Below are 23930 nucleotides of genomic sequence, written 5' to 3' on the forward strand. Positions count from 1 at the left end.
TTTATTTAACATTTATTCGGAAGCCATATTTCAAGAGTCTTTGGAAGATGCAGAGATGGGAATCAAAGTGAATGGAGTATTAATCAACAACATACGATATGCTGATGATGCTGTCTTAATTTGCGACAACATAGCAGATCTTCAACAACTTGTCACTATAATCGGAGAATACAGTAAGCGAATGGGATTAGAGATTAATACGAAAAAGACCAAATTCATGATCATCTCCAGAAACTTGGATGCATTTGAAAACTCCACCATAACACTGAATACTAAGTCCATTGAGAGAGTGAGCAAATTCAAATACCTAGGAACGTGGCTTTTTGAAGACTGGGCATCGGACAGGGAAGTAAAATGTCGCATTGAGCAAGCTCGACAAGCTTTCGTAAAATTCAGGAAGGTACTGAGCTGCTCAGAGTTCGACCTTACACTGAGACTAAGGTTTACTAAATGCTACGTGTGGTCGGTGCTGCTATATGGCATAGAGGGCTGGACACTCAAAACGAGGGATATAAACAGATTAGAAGCCTTCGAAATGTGGCTTTATCGCCGTATCCTAAAGATACCATGGACGGCGAAAGTCACAAATGTGGATGTCCTTAAAAGAATCAACCAAGAACGTCAGCTTTTCGAAAACATCAAGAAAATAAAAACGGCGTATTTGGGTCACATCATGCGAAAAGAAAAATACCAGTTCCTTAAACTTATAATCCAGGGTAAAATTGAAGGCAAGAGAGGAATAGGACGCAAGAAAATGTCCTGGCTCCGAAACATAAGGCAATGGAGAGGGATTACCGACATACAATCACTGATCCACATTGCAAGAAACAGAGAGTTAATGGAAAATGTGATCGCCAACATCCATTAGTGGATTTGCATTTGAAGAAGAAGAAGTAGTGAATACACGTACCTGGGAGTAATCTTCGATAGAACGGGAAAAGACGATGTGGAAATAAAGAAAAGGGTAACACAAGCCAGAAGAACAATTGGCTGCCTAAATGGAATACTTTAGAGCTCCGAAATAGGAATACAGCGAAAATACAATATCTATGAAACACTTATTAAAAGCAGCTTACTTTACGGAGCAGAAACTTGGAGCATAACCGAGAACAACATAAAAAATTAGAAGCTGTAGAAATGGATGTGTTTAGAAGATCGTTAGGTGTATTCCGTAGGGAAAGAGTTCGAAATGAAGAAGTAAGACGACGAATTGGAATAGATGGTTACTTAACAACAGACATTGAGAGGAAACAGTTGATTTAGTATGGTCATGTTCAAAGAATTTAGTATGGTCATGTTCAAATCGGAGAAATCGGAGAAAGAGGCTTGAACGAAGACATGTGCTACGATCGAGAGCAATGGCGATTGGGAATCGGAAGACGTCGTAGAACGTTATAAACCGATTATATATATATATATATATATATATATATATATATATATGTTCAAAGAATGGAAGACACAAAATTGTCCAAAAAGATTATGCAGTGGGTACCACCAAACCGCAAAAAAAAGAGGAAGACCCAAAAATACATGGAAAGAAGGGGTAACCAATGCAATGAGTACAAGGGATCTTAGAGATGGCCAATGGGATGATAGAAGGATGTGGAAGTTAGGCATCGGACAACGTCGAAAGACGTTCTAAAACCGATACATATTGTTGTAGAATTGTTTTTTTTAATTCAAAAAAAAATTATAGTTCATCATTTAAAAAGAAAATTAAATTTATATCAAAGACCATTAGATCATAGATTCTCATCCCAATCTAATTTAGCTATTAGACAGTGTTTCGGGAAAGAGAAAACGATTAGTGATAATGATTCGACGAAATGAATTGGTACACTAACAAACAATTCGTGATTAGGAAGTGGACATATCGTTTGGCGAGAACAATAAAGTTTTTAAAATGTTTCCGGGAAGATTTAATGATGGTAAACATATTGTTTTAGTTTTTAGAAGTAAAAGTAGTGTGTAGGAAAAATCTAATTACGATATTTCTTAAAATTTGACAAATTGGAAAGTTATATAGTAAAATATTTGGTTCGTCAGAAATGTGGTATGAAAGGTTTTGAGAGAGGTTTGTTTTTGATTGGGTGGAAAATATCGGTAGAAGGGAGAAGAAAGTTGGAGTCTGAATTTGCGAGAGAAGAGAGGGTCAGTGTATAATGGATTTCTGAGGAGAGCAGTCGAGTTTCCAAAAGTGAGAGATCAGTGTATGGTGTTGTGATCGGCCTTTGCGAGCAGAATCAAGTTGAAACCGAATTGTCGACCGGTTGAAAAGTTAGTTTTCCTGGTCCGAGGGAGATGCCTTTGTTTTGTCTAGAACGAGTAGCTGATTGATATCTATTTGCACAAGATATCGAGCAAGGAGAAAATTGAGTAACAGAATTCGAGCAAGTCCTGTGTGTTGTTTTGGAAGCAGTTTGGACGAGAGGGACCTTTTCGCAACATCCAGAGAGTACGTTGGGAGCATCAAGAACCACGCAATCCGGAAAAAGAGGAAGTGAAGAAACAAAAAGGTTAGTCAAATCATTTGTCGGAAGGGAGAGAATTTGTTTATATCAGAACCATATTTGCTTATTTGTTTATTGAACATTACTATAACGCAGTTAGTCATTTCGAATTTAAGAATTCAATTCAAATGAATAAAAGTAAATTTTATTAAATTTAGTATGAGAAAGTAATAATTTATTTAAATAATTTTTTTTGTTAAAACAAAGAAATATCAGAATTAAAGTTTGATTTATTAAGTAAGAAATTGTTGCAACAAAGTTAAATTTAGTATATTTTGAATCAAATATACACGGTTTATTTGGTAAATGAATAATATATTACAATTATATGATATTTAATGTTTTTAATTTCCCTGTTACATTCTGGAAGAAGTAAGCAACTAGAAATACTAGAAGCCACAAATCATAGTTATTGTATCAAATACAAAATTAGCCCTGAGAATAAAATTTATTGGAATACTTAAATCGAATTTAGTTTTGTTTTACATAGGCAGTGATTAAAGTAATTGAATAATTAATTAAATTGAGAATTTGCTAATAAATCTAAATAAAGAGATAAAGTAGCGCATAACAAAATGGCCTCCCAACTGATGGAGCATTAGAGAGTATTTCTGGTTGCAACTTTGAAAGGGAAGACAGAGATTGAAAATCTATTTATTGAGTGGTCAAAATTGATATATTTGAAGTACGACTTATAGATTTCCTTTAGGTACAATTTCTAATAATTTATTTTATTTATTCGATATTTGCATTTGATGATTTTTTTAAATATTTGACAATTATTACATTGGGTAAGGGAAAATTTTTCGTGTCTGCAACAGATAGGGTGTTTTAAAGTTTCCTATTTGGCGGGGATAGTATTCCTTTGAATAGAAATGCCAGAGACAAGAAACAAAAGCAAAGAAAACAAAAAACAAGGAGAACATTCAGAAAAAGAAGAACATTTGGAACAAAGAGAACATTCAGATCAAGAAGACATTTTAGACACAACAATCATGGAAACAGGAAAAAAGGAATTGTCAGATTTAGAAAAATTATTACAACTGATGCAAATACAATCGCAAAAAATGGATGAAGCAAAAAGGACAATGGATAGAAATCAGGAAGAATCAAAACGGACAATGGATGAAAATCAACGTGAAACAGAACGAGTAATGCAAGAAAATCAGGAAGAAGCAAAACGAGTCATGAAAGAAACACAATAAAAAATGCAAGAAAATCAGGAGGAAACAAAACAAGCAATAGAAGAAAACAACCAGAAAATGGAGGAACGCATCGGAAAATATGAAAAGGAAATAAAAGGATGTTTAACAACAATGAAAAACGAGATAAAAGAACAAGAAAGGAGAATTAAAGATTACATGAAAGAACAAGAAATGAAAATTCAAAATAAAATGAAGGAGTTAACAAATTGCCAGAAAAAGGAACTAGAAAGTTTGGAAAACAAGCTGGAAAACGCTATTCAAGAAGACAGAGAAGAAGTGGAAAAAAGAATCAAAGAAATAGAAAAACAAGTCACCGAAAACAAGACTCAACAGAATGTCGGAGAAAGAAGAGAAATGCTTATGCTTATACATAGCACAGATGACGTGAAAATAATGTTTGACGGGGATGTAAGAAGGTTACACCCAGTGCCCTTCATATATAGCCTGAAAAAGAAAGTACAACACATCGGAAATTTTGAAACAGACAAAGAAATGATCAGAAACCATTTTAAGTATGAGGCAGGTCTATGGGTTGACAGCAAGGAGGAAGAATTTGACAGTTGGCAACAGTTTGAACAAAAATGTTTAAACTATTTCTGGGGAAAAGTCTAACAAATGGAAATCAACAAAGAATTACAAAATGGGAAATATAATGATCGGATGGGGATCTCAGAAAAAACATACGCATTACAAATATACAATAATGCAAAACATTGACAATACAATTATTCGTCAGAACAATTAGTCGAACTGATTGCAAGACATTTCGAAGAAGCGCTAGAAGATCATATCACGTTACAAAATTACAAAGACATTGATGAGCGGAGGTAAATTCCTCACCAACCAGTAAAAACATATAATCCGACAGGTATTTTCCTCACCAAATTTAAGGGTTCCTATTAATCCGGTAGGTATTTTCCTCACCAACTCACTCAGGTAATAAAATAAAAATATAGATGTAAGTTAAGAATGATTATTATAAAAGCATCCAAAATCCGAATAAAAGACATTAAATTCCTTACATTATAATAATAGTTTATAATATAGATAATAAGCAAAATGTATAAATTAATATTTAATATTTACTATTATACTAAGAGACACACTTTACAAAATCCATACAAAATTCATTTGATTAGACTGATATTAATAAATTTTCTACAGTTATTTTTCAACTTCAGTTTAACTTCTTTATCTTTGATAGGTTTAACAATATGCAAACTTTAAATTTTAACATACGATTATATCTGAAATTCTTTAATTTATTCTAAGATATCTATATCTAAGATATATATGGATGGATGCGTATTATAAAACGATGAACTAAAATGCGACTGAAAAGATTCGCAAGCATTCGTAGTACGAATAACAGAAGAATTTGCCTCTGCTGCTCACAAAATATGGGGAGAATATGGTATTTTCGTCTACATAAGTTTCAACTAAATAATCAACATATTATCTAAAATTTCATTTTCTGGTTTGCATGACATTAAATCAAACACAAAACAATCTGATACGTCTTCTGGTTTTATATATAATATGTAAGGCCAAAAGTCTGTTTGAGTCACTTACCTACTTCAGAATCATTTTGTATATTCTGATGTTAAATCAAGAGACTGAATTTTTCTATACCAAGCTTGGTGTAGATGAAATCTAGAACCATGTATTTCAGTGTTCGGACACATTTGAATGATTGCATTATGTATAGCCTTTTCAAAATCTACAAAAATTTTACTAGGATTGATTGGGGGGAGGGGCGATCAAAAATCTTCAAAAATTGCGTTACGTAATACGTGAACGCCCCATTACGGTGCGTTACATAGGGGGGAGGGCGGGGTCAGTGGTGTCATGGTGCGGGAACGCGTGGGAACGCCGTTCCGGCACTGGTTAAGAAAAGAAAAAAAAATAAAGAATTTAGGTTTTGTAAATAGTCCTCCGTGAGTCGTTGTACTAGGCCTACTACTGCCTAATGTACGAAAACCAACATATTTTACTTGTAAAAAAGTTAAAGAAAGTGCGTTCCTGCACTGCTAATTTTGCCATGACACCACTGGGCGGGGTCAAAAATCTTCAAAAATTGCGTTACGTAATACTTGAACGCCCCCAAACTCAATTTTGAGAGCTTTAAAAATTTCTGATTTTAATAAATAAAAAAATAATTTTGTTTTACATAGGCAGTGATTAAAGTAATTGAATAATTAATTAAATTGAGAATTTGCTAATAAATCTAAATAAAGAGATAAAGTAGAGCATAACAATACCTATATATCAAAAAGATATTAGAAGGATATTGGGACCCGTTTGCGACAATGGTATATAAAGAGTAAGGTTCAACCACGAGTTATACCAATATTACAAAGAACCCTCTTTAGTAATTTATGCAAAAATACAAAGATTGCGCTGGGCAGGTCAACTCATAAGAATAGACAATGAAAGAACACCTAGTAGAACGTTTAGCGGAACTATGGTAGGACGTCGGCAAATAGGAAGGCCAAGAAAGAGGTGGATAAACAAAGTGAGAACAGATGCTAAAGAGATATTGAGGGTGGACAACTGGAGGAGAGTAGCTAGGGACCGAGATACTTGGAGGCGGATGCTGGGGAAGGACAGGCCCAACCTAGTATATAGCGCTGTAGGAGAGAAAGAGAGAGAGATGATGCTGTTCCTATTATTATTATTATATCCTATTAATATTATTAAAGCAAATATTGCATGCTTACTTTTATTAGCGCACTTCTATTTTCTGTAAAAGTAAAATCAAAATCACTATATTGGATTTGTAATGTAATGCCAACTGCTTGTCTATATTGTTCGTCTATATTAAGATAATCGCCTACAAGATTTCTTAGATCTTCGTCAAGAAATTTAGCTCTTGCCTCAATATCATTTTCATTAATTTCTACAAAGAAAATTATACATATATTAGCTATCCATTGAACATCACAATCAAGTTAAACAAATTTACAATAGTAGTCAAATACGTAATGGCATCATTTAGAGCGTGGAATTACATATTTACTGGGTTACTGATAAGACAGCATTGGAATATAACAAAGCTGCCTATTTATTATCTTCTATAATTTTGAAGACATTTAACTCAGAAACAATCGATTGCTGAGTCTTGGAGCACTGAGAACTTTTGACCAGCATGACCAAACCTACCTCTCTGCGAAGGTTTAGCCAATTTAACTTAAAATTTTAAATAAGAAAAGTGCCTGGGTCCTTTAGAAATGAAATCAATAGAAACAATCATAAGTGAGGAGCAGGTAGGATGGCTGGGTCATATACACAGAATATATGACGAGACTAGCAAAAAAGATGGGATAAATAAATTAAACAACGAACAAAACAAACAGAAGTAGAATGGAACGAGATCAGATATATGGCACAAGCTAGGATAGCAACGAAAAGAAAAATCAGGGAAACAACACTACAATAATAATAAGAAAACACCCAATATAAATCTAGTAAATTACCAAAATATTGTAAATATTTTAACTGTTAATAGGAAACTTACTGTTAATGTGGTGCTACAGGGGAATGTGGAAAATACCATGGACAGAAAGAGTAACAAATCAAGATGTTTTGCTGAAGATGGGGAAGGAATGCGAAGTCATAAAAACCATACAAACGAGAAAACTGGAATATCTAAGCCACATAATGAGAAGGGAAACTCCGTACTAAGGCTCATAATCCAAGGAAAATCTCGGTAAAGAGAAATGTGGCACGTAGGAGAATTTCCTGGTTGCGAAATTTAAGGGAGTGGAACGGTTGCAATTCAATAAAATTGTTCAGAGGTGCATCCAACAAAGTTAAGTTTGCTGTGATGGTAGCCAACCTCTGACAGGAGACGGTACTGCAAGAAGAAGAAGGGTACTTACCAAACAAAAACATTAGTGATTCTTCGGAAGTGATTCCCATTAATATAGGAACTAAATTAAAATCCCCATTTTGTACTGCACCATGCATTGGTTGAGTAATAAAAGCATCATCGTTAAAGGTACCTTCAATGACAGGTTTGTATGTAATGGCATCCATAAACCCTAAAGTTCTTCCAGATTTCAACTATAACAAAAGAAATTTACACGCACAAAAAACAAAACATCATATTCAAGTGTTCAATCTCTGAACTGCGCTACTAAACAAAAAAAGGCGTATCTACACTTTCTTCTTCTTGATGTGCCTATCCGTGACGAATGTTCGCGATCATCATGGCAATATTTATTTTATCTACAGCAACGCGGAAAAACTGCATAGATGTGTGGAACAAGGTTCTGAGGTTCTTTAACCAGGATGTTCTTCTTCTTCCTGAACCTCGCTTTCCAAATATTTTTCCTTGCAGGATAGCTTATAGGAGGGCATATTTGGATTCCTTTCGCATAATGTGTCCAAAGTATTCCAACTTTCGAGATTTCTTCTTCTTCTTCTTTTTATATAGACATTACTCTGTCTGTTTTTCAATGTGCCTCCAGTAAGTTGTCATTCCATCTTTTTTGTGGTCTTCCCACTGATCGTCTTCCTATTGGGGAACCGTCTCTCGCCGTCCTTACTACTCTATTTGTTGTCATTCGGCTTATGTGGTCGTTCCATTCTACTAAAGTATGGAGGACAAGACCTAACCAAACAATTATTAAAACTAATCCAAAAAATAATAGAACAAAACAGAATACCACAAGAATGGAGATCAAGCATCCTAATACCTCTCTTCAAAAAGGGAGAAAAATCGGACCCGGAGAATTACAGAGGAATTAATTTATTAAACACAACACTAAAATTAACGACCAAAGTGATAACAAACAAACTGAATAAAATTATGACATTAGCAGAAGAACAACAAGGTTTTAGGTCGGGAAGATCATGCACCGACGCTATATTTATAATGAGGCAGATTCAAGAAAAATCGTTAGAATACAACAAACCGGCATACTTATGTTTCGTGGACCTTAAGAAGGCATTCGACAGGGTCAAATTAAAGGACGTTATCTATTTATTGTAGGAATAATTGTCTCTAGGAATAATTAAAACGATCGAAAATATCTACCAGAACAACACAATAAAAGTAAAAGTAGATGATGAACTAACTGACCCAATTGAAGCTGACAATGGGATAAGACAGGGAGATTCCCTGAGTCCTCTGTTGTTCAACCTGATCATGGACGAAATAATAAAAAAAAGTAAGAACAAAAAAAGGATACCAAATGGGAGAAAAACAACTTAAAATAATCTGCTATGCAGACGACGCAATACTAATCTCTTAAAGTGAAGATGATTTACAACGTATGCTGCATGAATTTAATATAACCGCTAGAAAATTTAACATGTTAATTTCCCCAAAAAAGACTAAATGCATGGTTATAACAGCAGATCTAATAAGGTGTAAATTAGATATGGAGGGTCAAATAATAGAAAAAGTCATGGAGTTTAAATATCTAGGCATCACACTATGCAGCTACGGAAAGCTCGAAACAGAAGTGGAAGATCAGGTGAATAAAGCAAACAGAGCCGCAGGTTGCCTGAATGAAACAATATGGAGAAATAAAAACATCGGAAAAGAAGTGAAATGCAGAATTTACAAAGCAGTCATCAGACCAATAATGACATACGCGGCAGAAACACGACCTGATACAGAAAGGACAAAAAGAATGCTAGAAACAGCAGAGATGAAAACATTGCGAAAAATCGATGGTAAGACGATGTGGGATAGAGCTAGAAGTGCAGATATACGAAGGAGATGCAAGGTGGACAACATTAACTTTCGAGATTTGATGGTGGTTAATACTCCTCAGTTCTTCCCCATTCTTGTAAGGACCTCTTCATTTGTGACCCAGTCAGGCCACGGAATTTTAAGAATTCTATGATATAGCCACATCTCAAATGCTTCCAATTTTTCAAATTCGGCACATATCTTCGCTCAAGGTCCATGATTCCACCCCATAAAATGGACAGAGAAGACGTAGCATCGCAGCGTTCTTACTTTTATACCAAGAGAAAGGTTGTGGCTCTTGAACAATGCCCCCATACGGTTGAAAGTGGATCTAGATTTTCCGATGCGCGTTCTCATCTCTTGATTGTTGGTCCATTCTTCATTTATTATGGTGCCGAGGTAGTTGTAGTGCGTCACTCTTTCTACGGGGGTTTGGCTGATATAGAGTTGACCTTCTGTTATGTTTTTCTTGATAATGATCATATCCTTTATCTTCTTTACGTTTATATTGAGTTCATATTGTTGACTGTAATACGTGATTTTGTCCATGAGGACTTTACGCTATTGATTATGTATTTTAGAAAGGAACTACAACGTTAACAGGGTTTTATTATTTCATGTAGTCAATGGACCTCTAAATCTGAAAAAACCGCGGAGTGCTACCATTTAAAGGGGTTGGTTTTTGAGAAAAGGGTGAATTAGTCCCTAGGCATAGGTCAAATTAGGGTGAGTTCTATGCACTTTTGGTACAAACACGTATAAAGGAAAATTGTTCCAGGTTAAATTTACTATCGAAATGTCACATCTTAAAGTCAAAAATAGTTTTTTTTTACAAAAATATATTCAAAAGATAAGCTAGAAAAAAACACGAAAGATAGCAATTTTGTTTTTTGTCCCATAACTTTTTTTATGGGGATAAAAGTACCTACAGGCATTGCTTCACAAAAAAACTTCCATCCTTCCTCTTTAAAACGATGTTTGGTAGAAGTCTTTATAATTTATAGTTTCCAAAATATGATTTTTCAAAATTCGCCACTCACAGCAATTTTGGCCCATTTTCCGTGTTACTTCGCAAACATTGTTCTGTAATTTTTTTTCTAGGCAGCTTTAGGTATACGCAATGTCACATTTAATAGGAAGAAAAGGCAATTACCTTTAAAACGGTCTATTACAGAAGGCTGTATGGCTATTTTTAAGCAAGATATGGTTTTTCAAAAGTTTATACTTTTAGTGATTTTTGATATATTTTCGATTTTTTTTAATTTCTCATAACTTTTTTTATTGTATATACATTGTATATACATTGTGCAATAAAAAAGAAAGCTTATTTTCTTTACTTTAAAATGGTGTATTGTAAAAAATTCTAGGACTATTTTTAAACAAGATATGCTTTCTCAAAATGTGACATATACACATGCCATAGGTCCCACTAAGTTGAAACCATATGGAAAACTTTTTTATTATTAATTTTATGAAAAAAATTATTCTCAATAAAATGCTCTGCATAGTCTAAAACCTAAGATGCAATCATCTGATATAAAATTTTATCAATAATGTACGGGTATATTCAAAAATATGAATTTTGCTCAAGAGTAAAGTACCTTTATACTTCACAATATCAAAAAGTGTTATTAAGAAAAGTTTTTTATAATTAAAAATTATGCTAAAATATGCAATTATATTCTTCTAATTGGATAAATTAAAAAAAAATTAAATTTTTCTCATATTACGGATACCCTTGAATATCCTACGGATATCTTGTTTAAAAATAGTCGTAGAATTTTTTGCAATACACCATTTTAAAGTAAAGAAAATAGGCTTTGTTTTATTTCACAATGTATATACCTAAATTTACAAGAAAAAAGTCATATAACGAGAAATTTCAAAAATAATCGAAAAAGCATAACTTGCTTAAAAATAGTCGCACAACATAATACAATAGACCATTTTAACGGTAATTGACTTCTCTTTCTACTAAATATACCACTGCATATACCTAGAGATGTGTAGAAAAAAGTTACAGAACAATGTTTGCGAAATAATAGGGAAACTGGTCCAAAAATGCTGTGAGCGAACTTTGAAAAATTAAATCCTAGAAACTTCTACTAAAAGTAATTTTAAAGCAGAAGGATGGAAGTTATTTTTCGCTGAAGCTATGCCTATACCTATATCCATGTGGAAAAAAGTTATGAGGCAAAAGACAAAATTGCTTTCTTTCGTTTTTTTTTTCTTGCTTGTCTTTTGAATATATTTTTGTAAAAAAAAATATTTTTGGCTTTAAAATGTGATATTTCGATAGTAAATTTAGCCTGGAACAATTTTCCTGTAGAAGTGTTTGTACCAAAAGTGCATAGAACTCACCCTAATTCACCCTGTGCCTAGGGACTAATGCGCCCGTTTCTCAAAAACGCACCCATTTAAATGGTAGCACGCGGTTTTTTTTTTAATCTAGAGGTCCATTGACCATATGAGATAATAAAATCCCGTTAACGTTGTAGTTCTTTTTAGCTCTCTTATTTTGAAGATAATTAATAGCCTACTTGTAGGTCTTCTAGGTTGTTCGCAAATACTATGGTGTCATCTGCGTACCTGATGTTATTTAGCCGGTACCCGTTTAAAAGAATACCTTTTTCAGTTTCGTGCAAAGCTTCGATAAAGATTCTTTCAGATTAGATATTGAAAATTAGAGGGGACAAAATGCAGCCTTGCCACACTCCACGCATGATTTTTACATATTCGGTGTGTTCACCTTCAACTCTGAGGTTTGCAGTCTGATTCCAGTAAAGGTTTCTAATTATTTTCAGATCTTGGTGGTTAATTCCTGCTAATTTTAGTATTTGTATCATCTTGGCGTGTTGTACTCAATCAAACGCTTTTTCGTAATCAACGAGACATGCGTATACGTCGCAATTCTGCATCTCTGGAATAAGACTTGTATTAAAAAGAAAGCCTCTCTCTTGTCAACAGCATTTATGAACCTGAACTGGTTGGGCGAAATTTGACTTTCATCTATACTTTAGTTTTTTGTAAAAAATTATTGTTAAAACATATTATTGATAACTATAATAGTCTAGGCGCCAAAGGGGTCACCGTGTCCTAGGGCTTCCAATCCCGCAGCCTGAGTTCAATCTCGGTATTTGCGGGACTACGAATTTTCAATCCCGCGGGATTTCGGTATTTGCGGTATCCCGCATATTATAAATAGTCATATTTTTATATAAGGCAAAAAAAAACAATAAATTAATCAACTAACTCCACATTTATTTAAGTACTATTGCTATTAGTATGAGATCTTCGTCTTCTTCTTTCTCATAATCCTTAGTGCCCTTCAGGGAGTCGGATTAGTATGAGATCAAAACTGTTTTTTCTTAAAAAACAGTAACAAAGACTGAAAAAACAAAAATCTATCTTCTTCAAAAAAATGCACCAACAAAATTTTAAAAATCAACCAAAAAACCCATTTTCAAATGAAAATTAATATAGTTTAAAATAAAAATGTATACCATTTTTATTCAGTTGCAATGCGAAGGCAAAACAATCTTACTTTTTAATTAGAATACGGAGTGCAGTCCAGTCCCTTGAATCGCGATTTTCGGCTCTTATTGGAGCCTTCATCGGAAGGAACGTAGGCACTGTTCTCCATATTTTAACTGATTCGCATCGAGAGGTTTTCCCACCCATTGCAACTGAAGTGATGATAGTAGGTGGCTAGTGCCATCTGGCATTGAAAGACGAAGTAGTTTTCAATCCTAATAGTAAATTATTAATATTAAGTAGGTGGCTAGTGCCATCTGGCATTGAAAGACGAAGTAGTTTTCAATCCTAATAGTAAATTATTAATATTAATAATTTACTATTAGGATTGAAAACTACTTCGTCTTTCAATGCCAGATGGCACTAGCCACCTACTATCATCACTTTAGATTGAAGTAGTTTTCAATCCTAATAGTAAATTATTAATATTAATAATTTACTATTAGGATTGAAAACTACTTCGTCGTAATATAGTTTACTAATTTACTAACATCTAAATCTAAACTGTCATCTGCCAAACTTCTGCGTATTTTAGACACAATATAGCCAGCAGCAGAAAATGCCTTTCGGCTTCCATACATCGACGGTATTCCTTTTAAGGCTTTATATGTAAATGTAAGATATTTTCCCATTGACTTCCCAGATTCATACAGAGTCATTTCTATTTAATGGACTCGAGACTCTGAAGTGTATTAGCTCGAGATGGCGACGGGCAAAGTAAATATATGCTGACGATATAGTTAACTCCAACTCCTGTTGCAATGTAAGATCAAGATCGGAATCCGATGATGGAACCTCTACATTGTTTCTCACGTGTTTCTTACTTGATCAGCCTCTTCGTCATCAGTGCTCTCAGATGAATTTAAAATTCATTCCCGTTACAAAATCATTAATTTCTTTTTGAAGTAAACTTTTCGGTGGGAGATGAAAAGTTTCATGGTCGCACACGACGCTTGGTAACTACGAGACTTTTGGAAATAAATCACTAGTGCAGTCACATTTCTACGTCGTTGTAAAATACGGCGCAAAGACAAAGGTAATTCTGAAGCTAACCTTGAATGATATTGCCTTTTATGTATGAATAGAAAAAATAAAAGTTATGACTGGCTAATTGACACCCAAGTCTATGCCATAAAACCAAAAAAAACCTTAAATGATTTTTTTCCAGTTTTTTGATAATTTTGAGCGTAGCTACAGCAGTAATGTACGATCTTTTCAGTCTCGCAAATCCCGCGGATCCCGCGCCTGTAATTCCGCATCACGCGGGATTGGAAAATGACGCGGGATTCCGCAATACTGAGATCTCGGTATTGGGGGATTGGAAGCCCTACCGTGTCCTTTTTAATTCTAATGGACAAACTCAACGATTTCTTATGGATTTTTGGCTGCGAATTACGAATTTCGAGGGTGTATTTCGATCCGAGTGGTCAAAAAATTGTTATAAACAATTTAATTGTTTATAAGGTTCTGGCTCACAAACTAAAAAAGATAAAAAATATGTTTCAAGTAAAATTTGTTCCATAATAAAGAACGAAGAAAAAAAACGTTTACTAAACTTAATTGAAACAATTAGAACTCAAGATATCGTAAAATTAGTGCACAATGCAAATTGCAAATTGCAAAATAAGTATTTTTCGAAGCTTTATCGATCGCAAGTCAGCTTGTACCCATGCAAACGAGCCATAGAAGGTCTCATTTTAAAGCTTGATTAATAAGCTTTCAAACAAAGTTATACACGTTTGAAGTTATAATTTTCTTAAAAAATTGTACATTAATTTGTTTATAAGGGTTTCAAGCAAATTTGAGCTATAAACATTTATACTTTAATTAACAATAATGATAGAAGAACTCAAAAGGAACAATTTAAGCTGTTCGTAGAAATTGTTCATAAGTTTTTTTTTTGGCCAAGATATCGATATTTGAATGGCGCACTATGAGGCGCAATATCGGCTCACTGTCAAGTATTTTTCGACGCTTTATCGATCGTAACTCGGCTTCTACGCATGCAAATGAGCTTTTCAAGGTCTCATTTTAAACCTTAATTGATAGACTAAGCATTTAACTAATACACACTTTCCTAACCTCAAAATATTCCTTTTGAGTTCTTCTATTATTAATTTTAATTAAAGTATAAATGTTTATTGCTCAAATTTACTAAAAACCCTTATAAACAAATTAATGTACAAATTTTTTAAAATAATTATAACTTCAAACCAGTACAACTTTAAAACAAATGAAGATAAAGTATGAGACCTTGAAAAGCTCATTTGCATGCGTAGAAGCCGAGTTACGATCGATAAAGCGTCGAAAAATACTTGACAGTGAGCCGATCTTGCGCCTCATAGCGCGTCATTAAAATATCGATATCTTGGTCAAAAATAAAGTTACGAACATTTTCGCAAGTTCATAATGTTCCTTTTGAGTTCTTCTATCATTATTGTTAATTAAAGTATAATGTTTATAGCTCAAATTTGCTTGAAACCCTTATAAACAAATTAATGTACAATTTTTTTAGGAAAATTATAATTTAAAACGGGTATAACTTTAAAACAAATGAAGGTAAAGTAATTTAGCAAACTTTGTTTGGAAGCCTATTAATTAGACTTTAAAATGAGACCTTCTAAGGCTCATTTTCTTGCGCAGAAGCGAAGTTACGATCGATAAAGCTTCGAAAAATACTTATTTTGCAATTTGTAATTTGCATTGTGCACTAATTTTACAATATCTTGAGTTCTAATTATTGGATTTAAGTGTAGTAAATGTTTTTTCTTCGTTTTTTATTAAGGAACAAATTTTATTTAAAACATTTTTTTTTATCTTTTTTAGCTTATGAGCCAGAGCCTTATAAACAATTGAATTGTTTATGTATAACAAATTTTTGACCACTCGGATCGAAATCCACCCTCGAAATTCGTAATCAGCAGCCAAAAATCCATAAGAAACTGTTGAGTTTGTTCATCAGAATTGAAAAGGACACGGTGAACTCTATTTGGCGCCTAGACTATACTTAATACATATAGTCTGTTCGCTAAACTCAGACGCAATTTTCTAGATATTTTAGTCGGTAATTTTGCCAATTTTAGTAAAATTGGCAAAAAATAATTACTAAATCGTTAATAATCACTAAATAGTTAGTAATTTCGTCAATTTTTGCAAAATTGGCAAAAAACAAAAAAATTATCGACTAAAGTATGTAGCCAGTTGCGTCTGAGTTTAGCGAACAGACTATAAACATTTAAGTTACCTATTATTTCATTGCCTTTTCTACTAATTTCTAGTAAATAATAATAAAATTTTCGTTGATTAGAACCGAAGATATTGCGATTTTTATAAATGAGGCGCTCAGAGCAGCAGTGACCTAAGCCACAAATTGAGTAATTTTAGATTAATACATCAATAAAAGCAGCAACATTAAATCTTCGCATTAACAAGGGTCTTCACAACCTACCTCTATATTTGGCAAAATGGTGCTACATAATTTGTAGCGCCATCCTATAAGCATAATGGAAATACGAATGCAAAGATTGCATTTATCTCAAAACTTCGTTTTTGGGGTTAGGCCACTTTTTCTCTGAGTGCCTCAAATGTGAAGTTATGAATTCAGTATTTCATAATTTGAGTCCAAACATAACAATAAAAATGAATCTTGTATTTACCTTACTCTGAACAGCTAATATGTCTGAAGGCGATGCTTGTTGTAAAAGTTCTAATAAATCACTTGATCTGGATGAGGTAAACGAACTGTTTAACGTTTTGCCGAATTCAAATGCCAGTTTTCTATCATTTGTTGGATAAAAGACGCCACATAATGGTGACCCACTCTGTTGGATGATACCATTAATTAAACCTGAAATAAATGTATGTATATAATGCTTTCTCTTGATGGAGAGGAGTTAGAACGGGTAAATCATTTCAAGTACCTTGGCAGCTGGTTAAATGTAAATTGTGACTCTGATGAAGAGATAATAACTAGGATCGAAATATCACGGAAGGCTTTTATGACCTGGAAACCAGTTTTATGTAATAGAAACCTGTCGATGAATATTCGAAAGAAGGTGCTGAAATGTTATGTGTGGTCTATCCTATTGTATGGTTGTGAGACATGGACGTTAAAAACCACAATGCTAAACAAAATAGAAGCATTCGAATTGTGGTGCTATCGACGAATCCTAAAGATATCGTGGGTTTCGCATACTTCCAATGAAGATGTTCTTCAAATGATGAATTCGGAACGTCTGCTCATAAGCATCATAAAGAGGAGAAAAACAGAATACTTCGGCCATATAATTAGAGGACCTAAATACCATCTGCTTCGCCTTATAATACAAGGAAAAGTGGAGGGAAAGAGATGGATTGGTCGAAAGAAACTTTCATGGCTGCGTAATATTAGACAATGGTGTGGCTGCACAGTAGAATTATTTTGCGCAGCAGCCGATAGAGAGAGATTTCAGGAAATTGTAAACATGATGGCGGCCAACGTCTGAATACAGACACGGCACCTAAAGAAGAAGATATAATGCTTGATGAGAAATCAAGATATACCAGCAAAGCTAATCAGATTAGCAAAAATGACTATGGATAGATCTTGAGCTATAGTAACAACAAAATAAGGTTGTTGGTGGGGTTATAACGAAGCAGACAATTTAAACGAAACAGGGGTTATAACGAAACATATTCCAACGGCGAAGAACTAGAAAAATGGGCTGAAAGCATGAACCTAAAACTTATTCACGATCCAAAGCAGCCTGCGTCGTTCAACAGCGGAAGATGGCGCAGAGGTTACAACCCAGACAATATATTTGTCAGCGACAGAAATGGAGACCAGGTGACAAAAATCGTTGACCCTCCCAAAGACACAGCACAGACCAATAATTTGTCTTTCCAGCGCGGCAATCAGATACGAAATTGTTCATTTCGAACATAAAGCAAAATGGGAAAAATTCTCTGAAGCATTGGATCAAGAAGTTTCCCAGCTAGAAGAAGTCGAAGTGAAACTGGCAGATGCCCTGGGAGGCTTAGCTCTATATTACGATAAAAACCATCTGAAACCTAATCCCACAAAAACCCAGGTATGTGCTTTCCACCTTAGAAACAAGCATGCCTGAAGGCCGCTGGAGGTGGAATTGCATGGTCAGATGCTGTAACACAAGATAGACGCCAAAATACCTTGTCTTACCGATACCACTGTAAAGATGTCAAGAAGAAAGTAAGTGCCAGAAATAATATCATCCACAAGCTAACTAATACAAAATGGGGAGCACAACCACACACTCTCCGCACTTCTGCCTTAGCATTATGTTTTTCGGCCGCGGAGTTTGGAGCACCAGTATGGGCAAACTCTGCTCACGCAAAGAACGTCGACATGGCTCTAAATGAAACGGTTCGTATAATATCGGGTTGCCTGAAAACGACACCTATCGAAGAGGTATACCCCATAGCTGGGATTGCTTCACCACCTATCAGGAGGAAGGTCACGTCAGAGGTAGAACGAAAAAAGCAGGAGACGGACCGAAGACACCCCTTATATGACTACCAAACTCAGCCAAGCAGACTAAGATCTCGGAAAAGCTTGCTGAAACATCAAGATCCATCCCCGAAGCGCCAAAGACGCGCCAGAGACGCGCCGAATACACCTATGGCAAGCGTCAGCTACCGTGACACATTTTCTTCCCTCAAAGGAAATGGCTGCTGGACACAATTTACCGTATCCGACTTGGAAAGCGGTAAACAGACTAAAAACCGGTATTTCACGTTGTGCTAGTAACCTGAAAAAATGGGGATACCAAGAGGACGATACCTGCGACTGGGGCGCGGTTCGACCAGCCGGCATCTACTTTCATGCACAGAGATTAGAGAGACCTGCACAGAAGAAGACTTTATAGCAAATGACAGGGCCATCTATGTGGCCAACCATTGGAAATACAGAATTTAAAGTTGTTGGTGTTCTGGACATGGAAAGTAAGTAACAAAAGAAGGTAGCACAAAATCAATTGCAATAGAAACAGGAGTGCGACAAGGCGATTCCTTGTCAACTACATTATTCAACATAGCAGTAGGAACCATTAAGGCTAACGGAATTAAAGAAACTATAGCCCACTCCTCACCACAAATACATAGTAGCATATGTAGATGACATACTTCTTATGGGAAGCGACAAGGAAAGATTAAAAGGAGCAGTGACAACCTCGGCAAATGAAGCACGAAAAAGAGGTGTAAAAATTAACGAAGGAGAAACAAAATATATACTCTGGTCTAAAAAAGAAGATAGCAAGACGAGAGAAACCAAAATAGATAACTACACTTTTGAAAGAGTTCAGCCATTTAAATATTTGGGAGTTGGGAGTAATTGTAAATGGCAAAAATAAGAGAATTGTAGAAGTAACGGAGCGAATACTAGCAGGCAACAAAATATACTGGGATATCATAGGCTAATGAAGGACAAGAACTTATCCAGAAATGCAAAGCTGAAAATATACAGAGTTGCAATCAGACCAGTAGTTATATATGCAGCTAACGCAATGTGCTTAACAGATGAAGATAAAGAAGAATTAAGAATATTCGAAAGGAAAATCCTCAGGAGAATTATTATGGGTCATATAAGAATGGAAAACGGAGAAATGAAAAGAATAATGAACCATAAACAAAGAGACATATTGAAGGGAGAGGATATAGTCAGATTTATTAAAACGCAGAGACTGATATGTATTTATAGGACACATAGAGAGAATGAAAAACGACCTACTGATAAGGAAGGTCACCAGATGGGCGGCTCATGAAGGACATCAGAATCCTGAAAATGAGGATCTGGAGGGAACTATGCACATATCGAAATGAGTGGAAGAAAATTGTAACGAAAGCCAAGTCATACGACAAACTTTGACAACACACAAGTGGAATGCGGAGTTATTTACCGCAATAAGCTAATCAGAGAGCTCTAAGTAAGAGCGGCAAACATTCCATCCGGAATGAAAAGCCTTTATGATGATGATGTAATGCCTAAATCTTAAAATCGATGTAGTTAAAGCGGAAGAGCTTTTTGCAGCTAGAAAATCATGTATAAAATTATTTATAAACAATGGTAAAATAAAGCATAAAAAATTCCAGGAACCTATGAAGCCAAATGTAAGAGCTTTGAAAAATTAGTGAATCATTTTGTTCGCACTGGGTCAGTTGCAGATGAAAAAACTGAAAGGACCAAAACTGTAATAAGTAAAAAAAGGAATATGAAAGGAATATTATGGATTTTTCAAAATGTTTTTCTTACACAGGTGTTTTCCTTTTATGAAACAATATTTTTGCTTACCTTTTGCCGCTCTACTTAACAAATGAAATCCAGCTGATATGCTTCCAGCACTTTCGCCACCTACTGTTATTTGTTTGGGATCCCCTCCAAATCTATGGATATTTTGGTGTGTCCATTTTAGAGCTAAAAGTTGATCTTTGAGTCCTAAGTTTGCTGGTATGTTTTCATCAAGTGTTGTCAAAAATCCTGAAAAAAAAACAAAGATAAAATTATTTTCTACAGAGTAACATACATACATGCATACATACATAATCGAAAACCTCTTATGCCCGTAGGTGTCGAGGTGTACAAGCTCTCTTAAATTTTTCTACAAAAGGCCACTTCTTTCTGTCTCTAGCTAGTATCTTCGCCTCACTTCATGTTTTTCCTCTTTCTTCGAGAATCTCGCTTATGCTATTGTTCCATGTTTTTCTTGGTCGTCCTCTACGGTTTTTCCCTATTTTTCTCGCTTCTCATATCTTCTTCACCTGTCTAGTTTCGTTCATTCTGATCATGTGTCCCCATCATTTCAATTTCTTTTCTTCTGCTTCAGCCTTTAGTGATTTTTATTTTATGAAAACAGTCCACCTCGATATTGGCAGTATTCATTAGATTTTAACGAAATGAGGAAACAGGTCGATTTTTGTTCTAAGGGGGACACATTTTTACTATAGGTACATACATTTGTTGTCATTTGTCAACCCCCTCCCACCCACTTCCCCAACCCTTTGTTTTTAAATAGCGAATATACCATGTGCGGCACATCATTAGAAAGTCATTTACATGGAGTATTCAGACATACCAATTGTCCACGATTTTTTTTTCGATATTTGCACTGTATTTGCAAAAAAAAAATTTAATTCATTTAAAGTACAACACCTCTTAAAAATAAAACGTAGCGCCTCTGGTTTGCTAATATGTCATTTGTTCTATCACATTAAAAGTGAATTAAAATAAATACTATAAAAGCAACAAATTAATTGTAATGTAAAGGAAATTAATTCAATTAGAAATTATAATACATTAAACAATTTACTTAAATTAATATCGAATTAATTAATTAGATATTAATCAAAATGGTATCCATAATAGAAAAAATAACATATTAGCAAACCATAGGCGTTACGTTTCACTTTTAAGAGGTGTTGTACTTTAAATGAATTAAGACTTTTTTGCAAAGGCGGTGCAAATATCGAAAAAAAACAATCATGAGCAATCGTAAGGTCTGAATACTCCATGTAAATGCCTTTTTAATGATGTGCCGCATATGGTATATTCCCTATTTTAAAACTGGGGGTTGGGGAAGTGGAAGGGAGGGGGTTGAGAAATGACAGATGTATGTATCGTGTAAAATGGGCCCCCCTTAGAACAAAAATCGAGCTGTTTTGTCATTTACTTAAAATCTAATATCTACTGCCAAATATCGAGGTGGACTGTTTTCATTGGCCCACCCTGTATATGATATTATGAGTCAAATTTAAATGCTTACCAAGTGCTCCTAATCGATAATTTATTGTTACTACTATTATATCATAATCAACCAATAACTTTGGGTTGTAAAAGTATATTGAACCAGCACCATAAACGTAAGATCCACCGTGTATCCAAAAGAATATTGGTAATGATTTATTAGAACTGGGTTTCTACAAAACAAATATTTTTGTTGTTATTATCGTGGGCGGAGGTAAATTCCTCACCAACCAGTAAAAACATATAATCCGACAGGTATTTTCCTCACCAAATTTAAGGGTTCCTATTAATTCGGTAGGTATTTTCCTCACCAACTAACTCAGGTAATAAAATAAAAATATAGATGTAATTTAAGAATGATTATTATGAAAGCATCCAAAATGCGAATAAAAGACATTAAATTCCTTACATTATAATAATAGTTTATAATATAGATAATAAGCAAAATGTATAAATTATTATTTAATATTTACTATTATACAGAGACACACTTTACAAAATCCATTTCATTTGATTAGACTGATATTAATAAATTTTCTACATTTATTTTTCAATTTCAGTTTAACTTCTTTATCTTTGATAGGTTCAGCAATATGCAAACTTTAAATTTTAACATACGTATATATCTGAAATTCTTTAATTTATTCTAAGAAGATATACATGGATGGATGCGTATTATAAAACGATGAACTAAAATGCGACTGAAAAGATTCGCACAGTAGTACGAATAACAGAAGAATTTACCTTTGCTCACAAATATGGGGAGAATATGATATTTTCATCTACATAAGTTTCAACTAAATAATCAACATATTATCTAAAATTTCATTTTCTGGTTTGCATGACATTAAATTAGTCCATGTGGTGAGACCGCTCCCGTCTGGAAAAATTTCTGATTCGGTTTCTTTGTGGATTCCTATTCAAAAATGTCCCCTTTAAACAAATATGAAGGGTGCCGGGCGGAATTTTTGGGCAGAAATTGTTTAAACAATTTTTTTAAACAAATACAAAAGATCACGTTTTTCTGCTCTCAAAGATATATTTTTAGGTTTTTTGTGTCATTCTAAACAAGAAAGGTATCTTGTAATTTTTCTCAAAAATTGATAGTTTTTTCAGGCTTAAAAACTCATATTTAAATTAATATTTTTGAGGTTGCCAGATACTTAATTTGAAGGCTGAACATTCAGCTTCAAGATTCTGAAGAGTGGTGGCGTCTAATTTTAATCTATACCGTTGTTTTTTAATTGTTAAGTATGCATGTTTATCCGATTTTTTTGCCGGTGCGGCGCGCTCTATTTCAAAAATCTCCTATTTTCCTCCTAAAAATATTTTTTCTAGATTCTTTGGGATATTCTAAATAAAATAAGTTTCTTGACATTTTTCTCAAAAGTTAATAGTTTTAAAGTTATAAGCGATTTAAAAACCGAAAATACGTTTTTTTTTTCATTTTCGGATTTTAAATCGCTTATAACTTTAAAGCTATTAACTTTTGAGAAAAATGTCAGGAAACTTATTTTATTTAGAATATCCCAAAGAATCTAGAAAAATATTTTTCGGAGAAAAATAGGAGATTTTCGAAATAGAGCGCGCCGCACCGGCAAAAAATCGGATAAACATGCATACTTAACAATTAAAAAACAACGGTATAAATTAAAGTTAGACCCGATCACTCTTCAGAATCTTGAAGCTAAATGTTTACCCTTCAAATTAAGTATCTGGCAACCTCAAAAATACTAATTTAAGTATGAGGGTTTAAGCCTCAAATATGCGTATTTTCGCATTTTTCAGAATTTAAATTGCTTATAACTCGAAAACTATCAATTTTTGAGAAAACTTACAAGATACCTTTCTTGTTTAGAATGACCCAAAAAACCTAAAAATATATATTTTAGAGCAAAAAAACGTAATCTTTTGTAATTGTTTAAAAAAATTGTTTAAACAATTTCTGCCCAAAAATTCCGGCACCCTTCAGATTTGTTTAAAGGAGAAATTTTTGAATACGAATCCACAAAGAAACAGAATCAGAAATTTTTTCAGACGGGAGCGGTCTCAACACATGGACTAAATCAAACACAAAACAATCTGATGCGTCTTCTGGTTTTATATATAATATGTAAGGCCAAAAGTCTGTTTGAGCCACTAGTCCAGGGTAATAAGGTTTTTTCCATGACACTCGAGCAGCCAGGGTACTGAAGCGTTTTTTCGACAGGTAATACCTATGA

The 23930-nt window shown here is 34.1% G+C and overlaps 1 protein-coding gene across 1 annotated transcript in view; it reads right to left on the minus strand.

The window, feature by feature from the left end:
• LOC126878700 (para-nitrobenzyl esterase-like) overlaps positions 1–23930 on the minus strand; it is a 63382-nt gene that overhangs the window by 13178 nt on the left and 26274 nt on the right. The window contains exons 4-8 of the mRNA XM_050641562.1: positions 21728–21881; positions 20260–20445; positions 16613–16803; positions 7600–7783; positions 6439–6617 (exon numbers count right to left, since the gene is read on the minus strand). Of these exons, the coding sequence (XP_050497519.1) occupies positions 6439–6617; positions 7600–7783; positions 16613–16803; positions 20260–20445; positions 21728–21881 (894 nt within the window). The remainder of the gene's footprint in view (positions 1–6438; positions 6618–7599; positions 7784–16612; positions 16804–20259; positions 20446–21727; positions 21882–23930) is intronic.

The sequence above is a fragment of the Diabrotica virgifera genome, chromosome 10 (assembly GCF_917563875.1).
Source record: "Diabrotica virgifera virgifera chromosome 10, PGI_DIABVI_V3a".
Taxonomy (NCBI): domain Eukaryota; kingdom Metazoa; phylum Arthropoda; class Insecta; order Coleoptera; family Chrysomelidae; genus Diabrotica; species Diabrotica virgifera.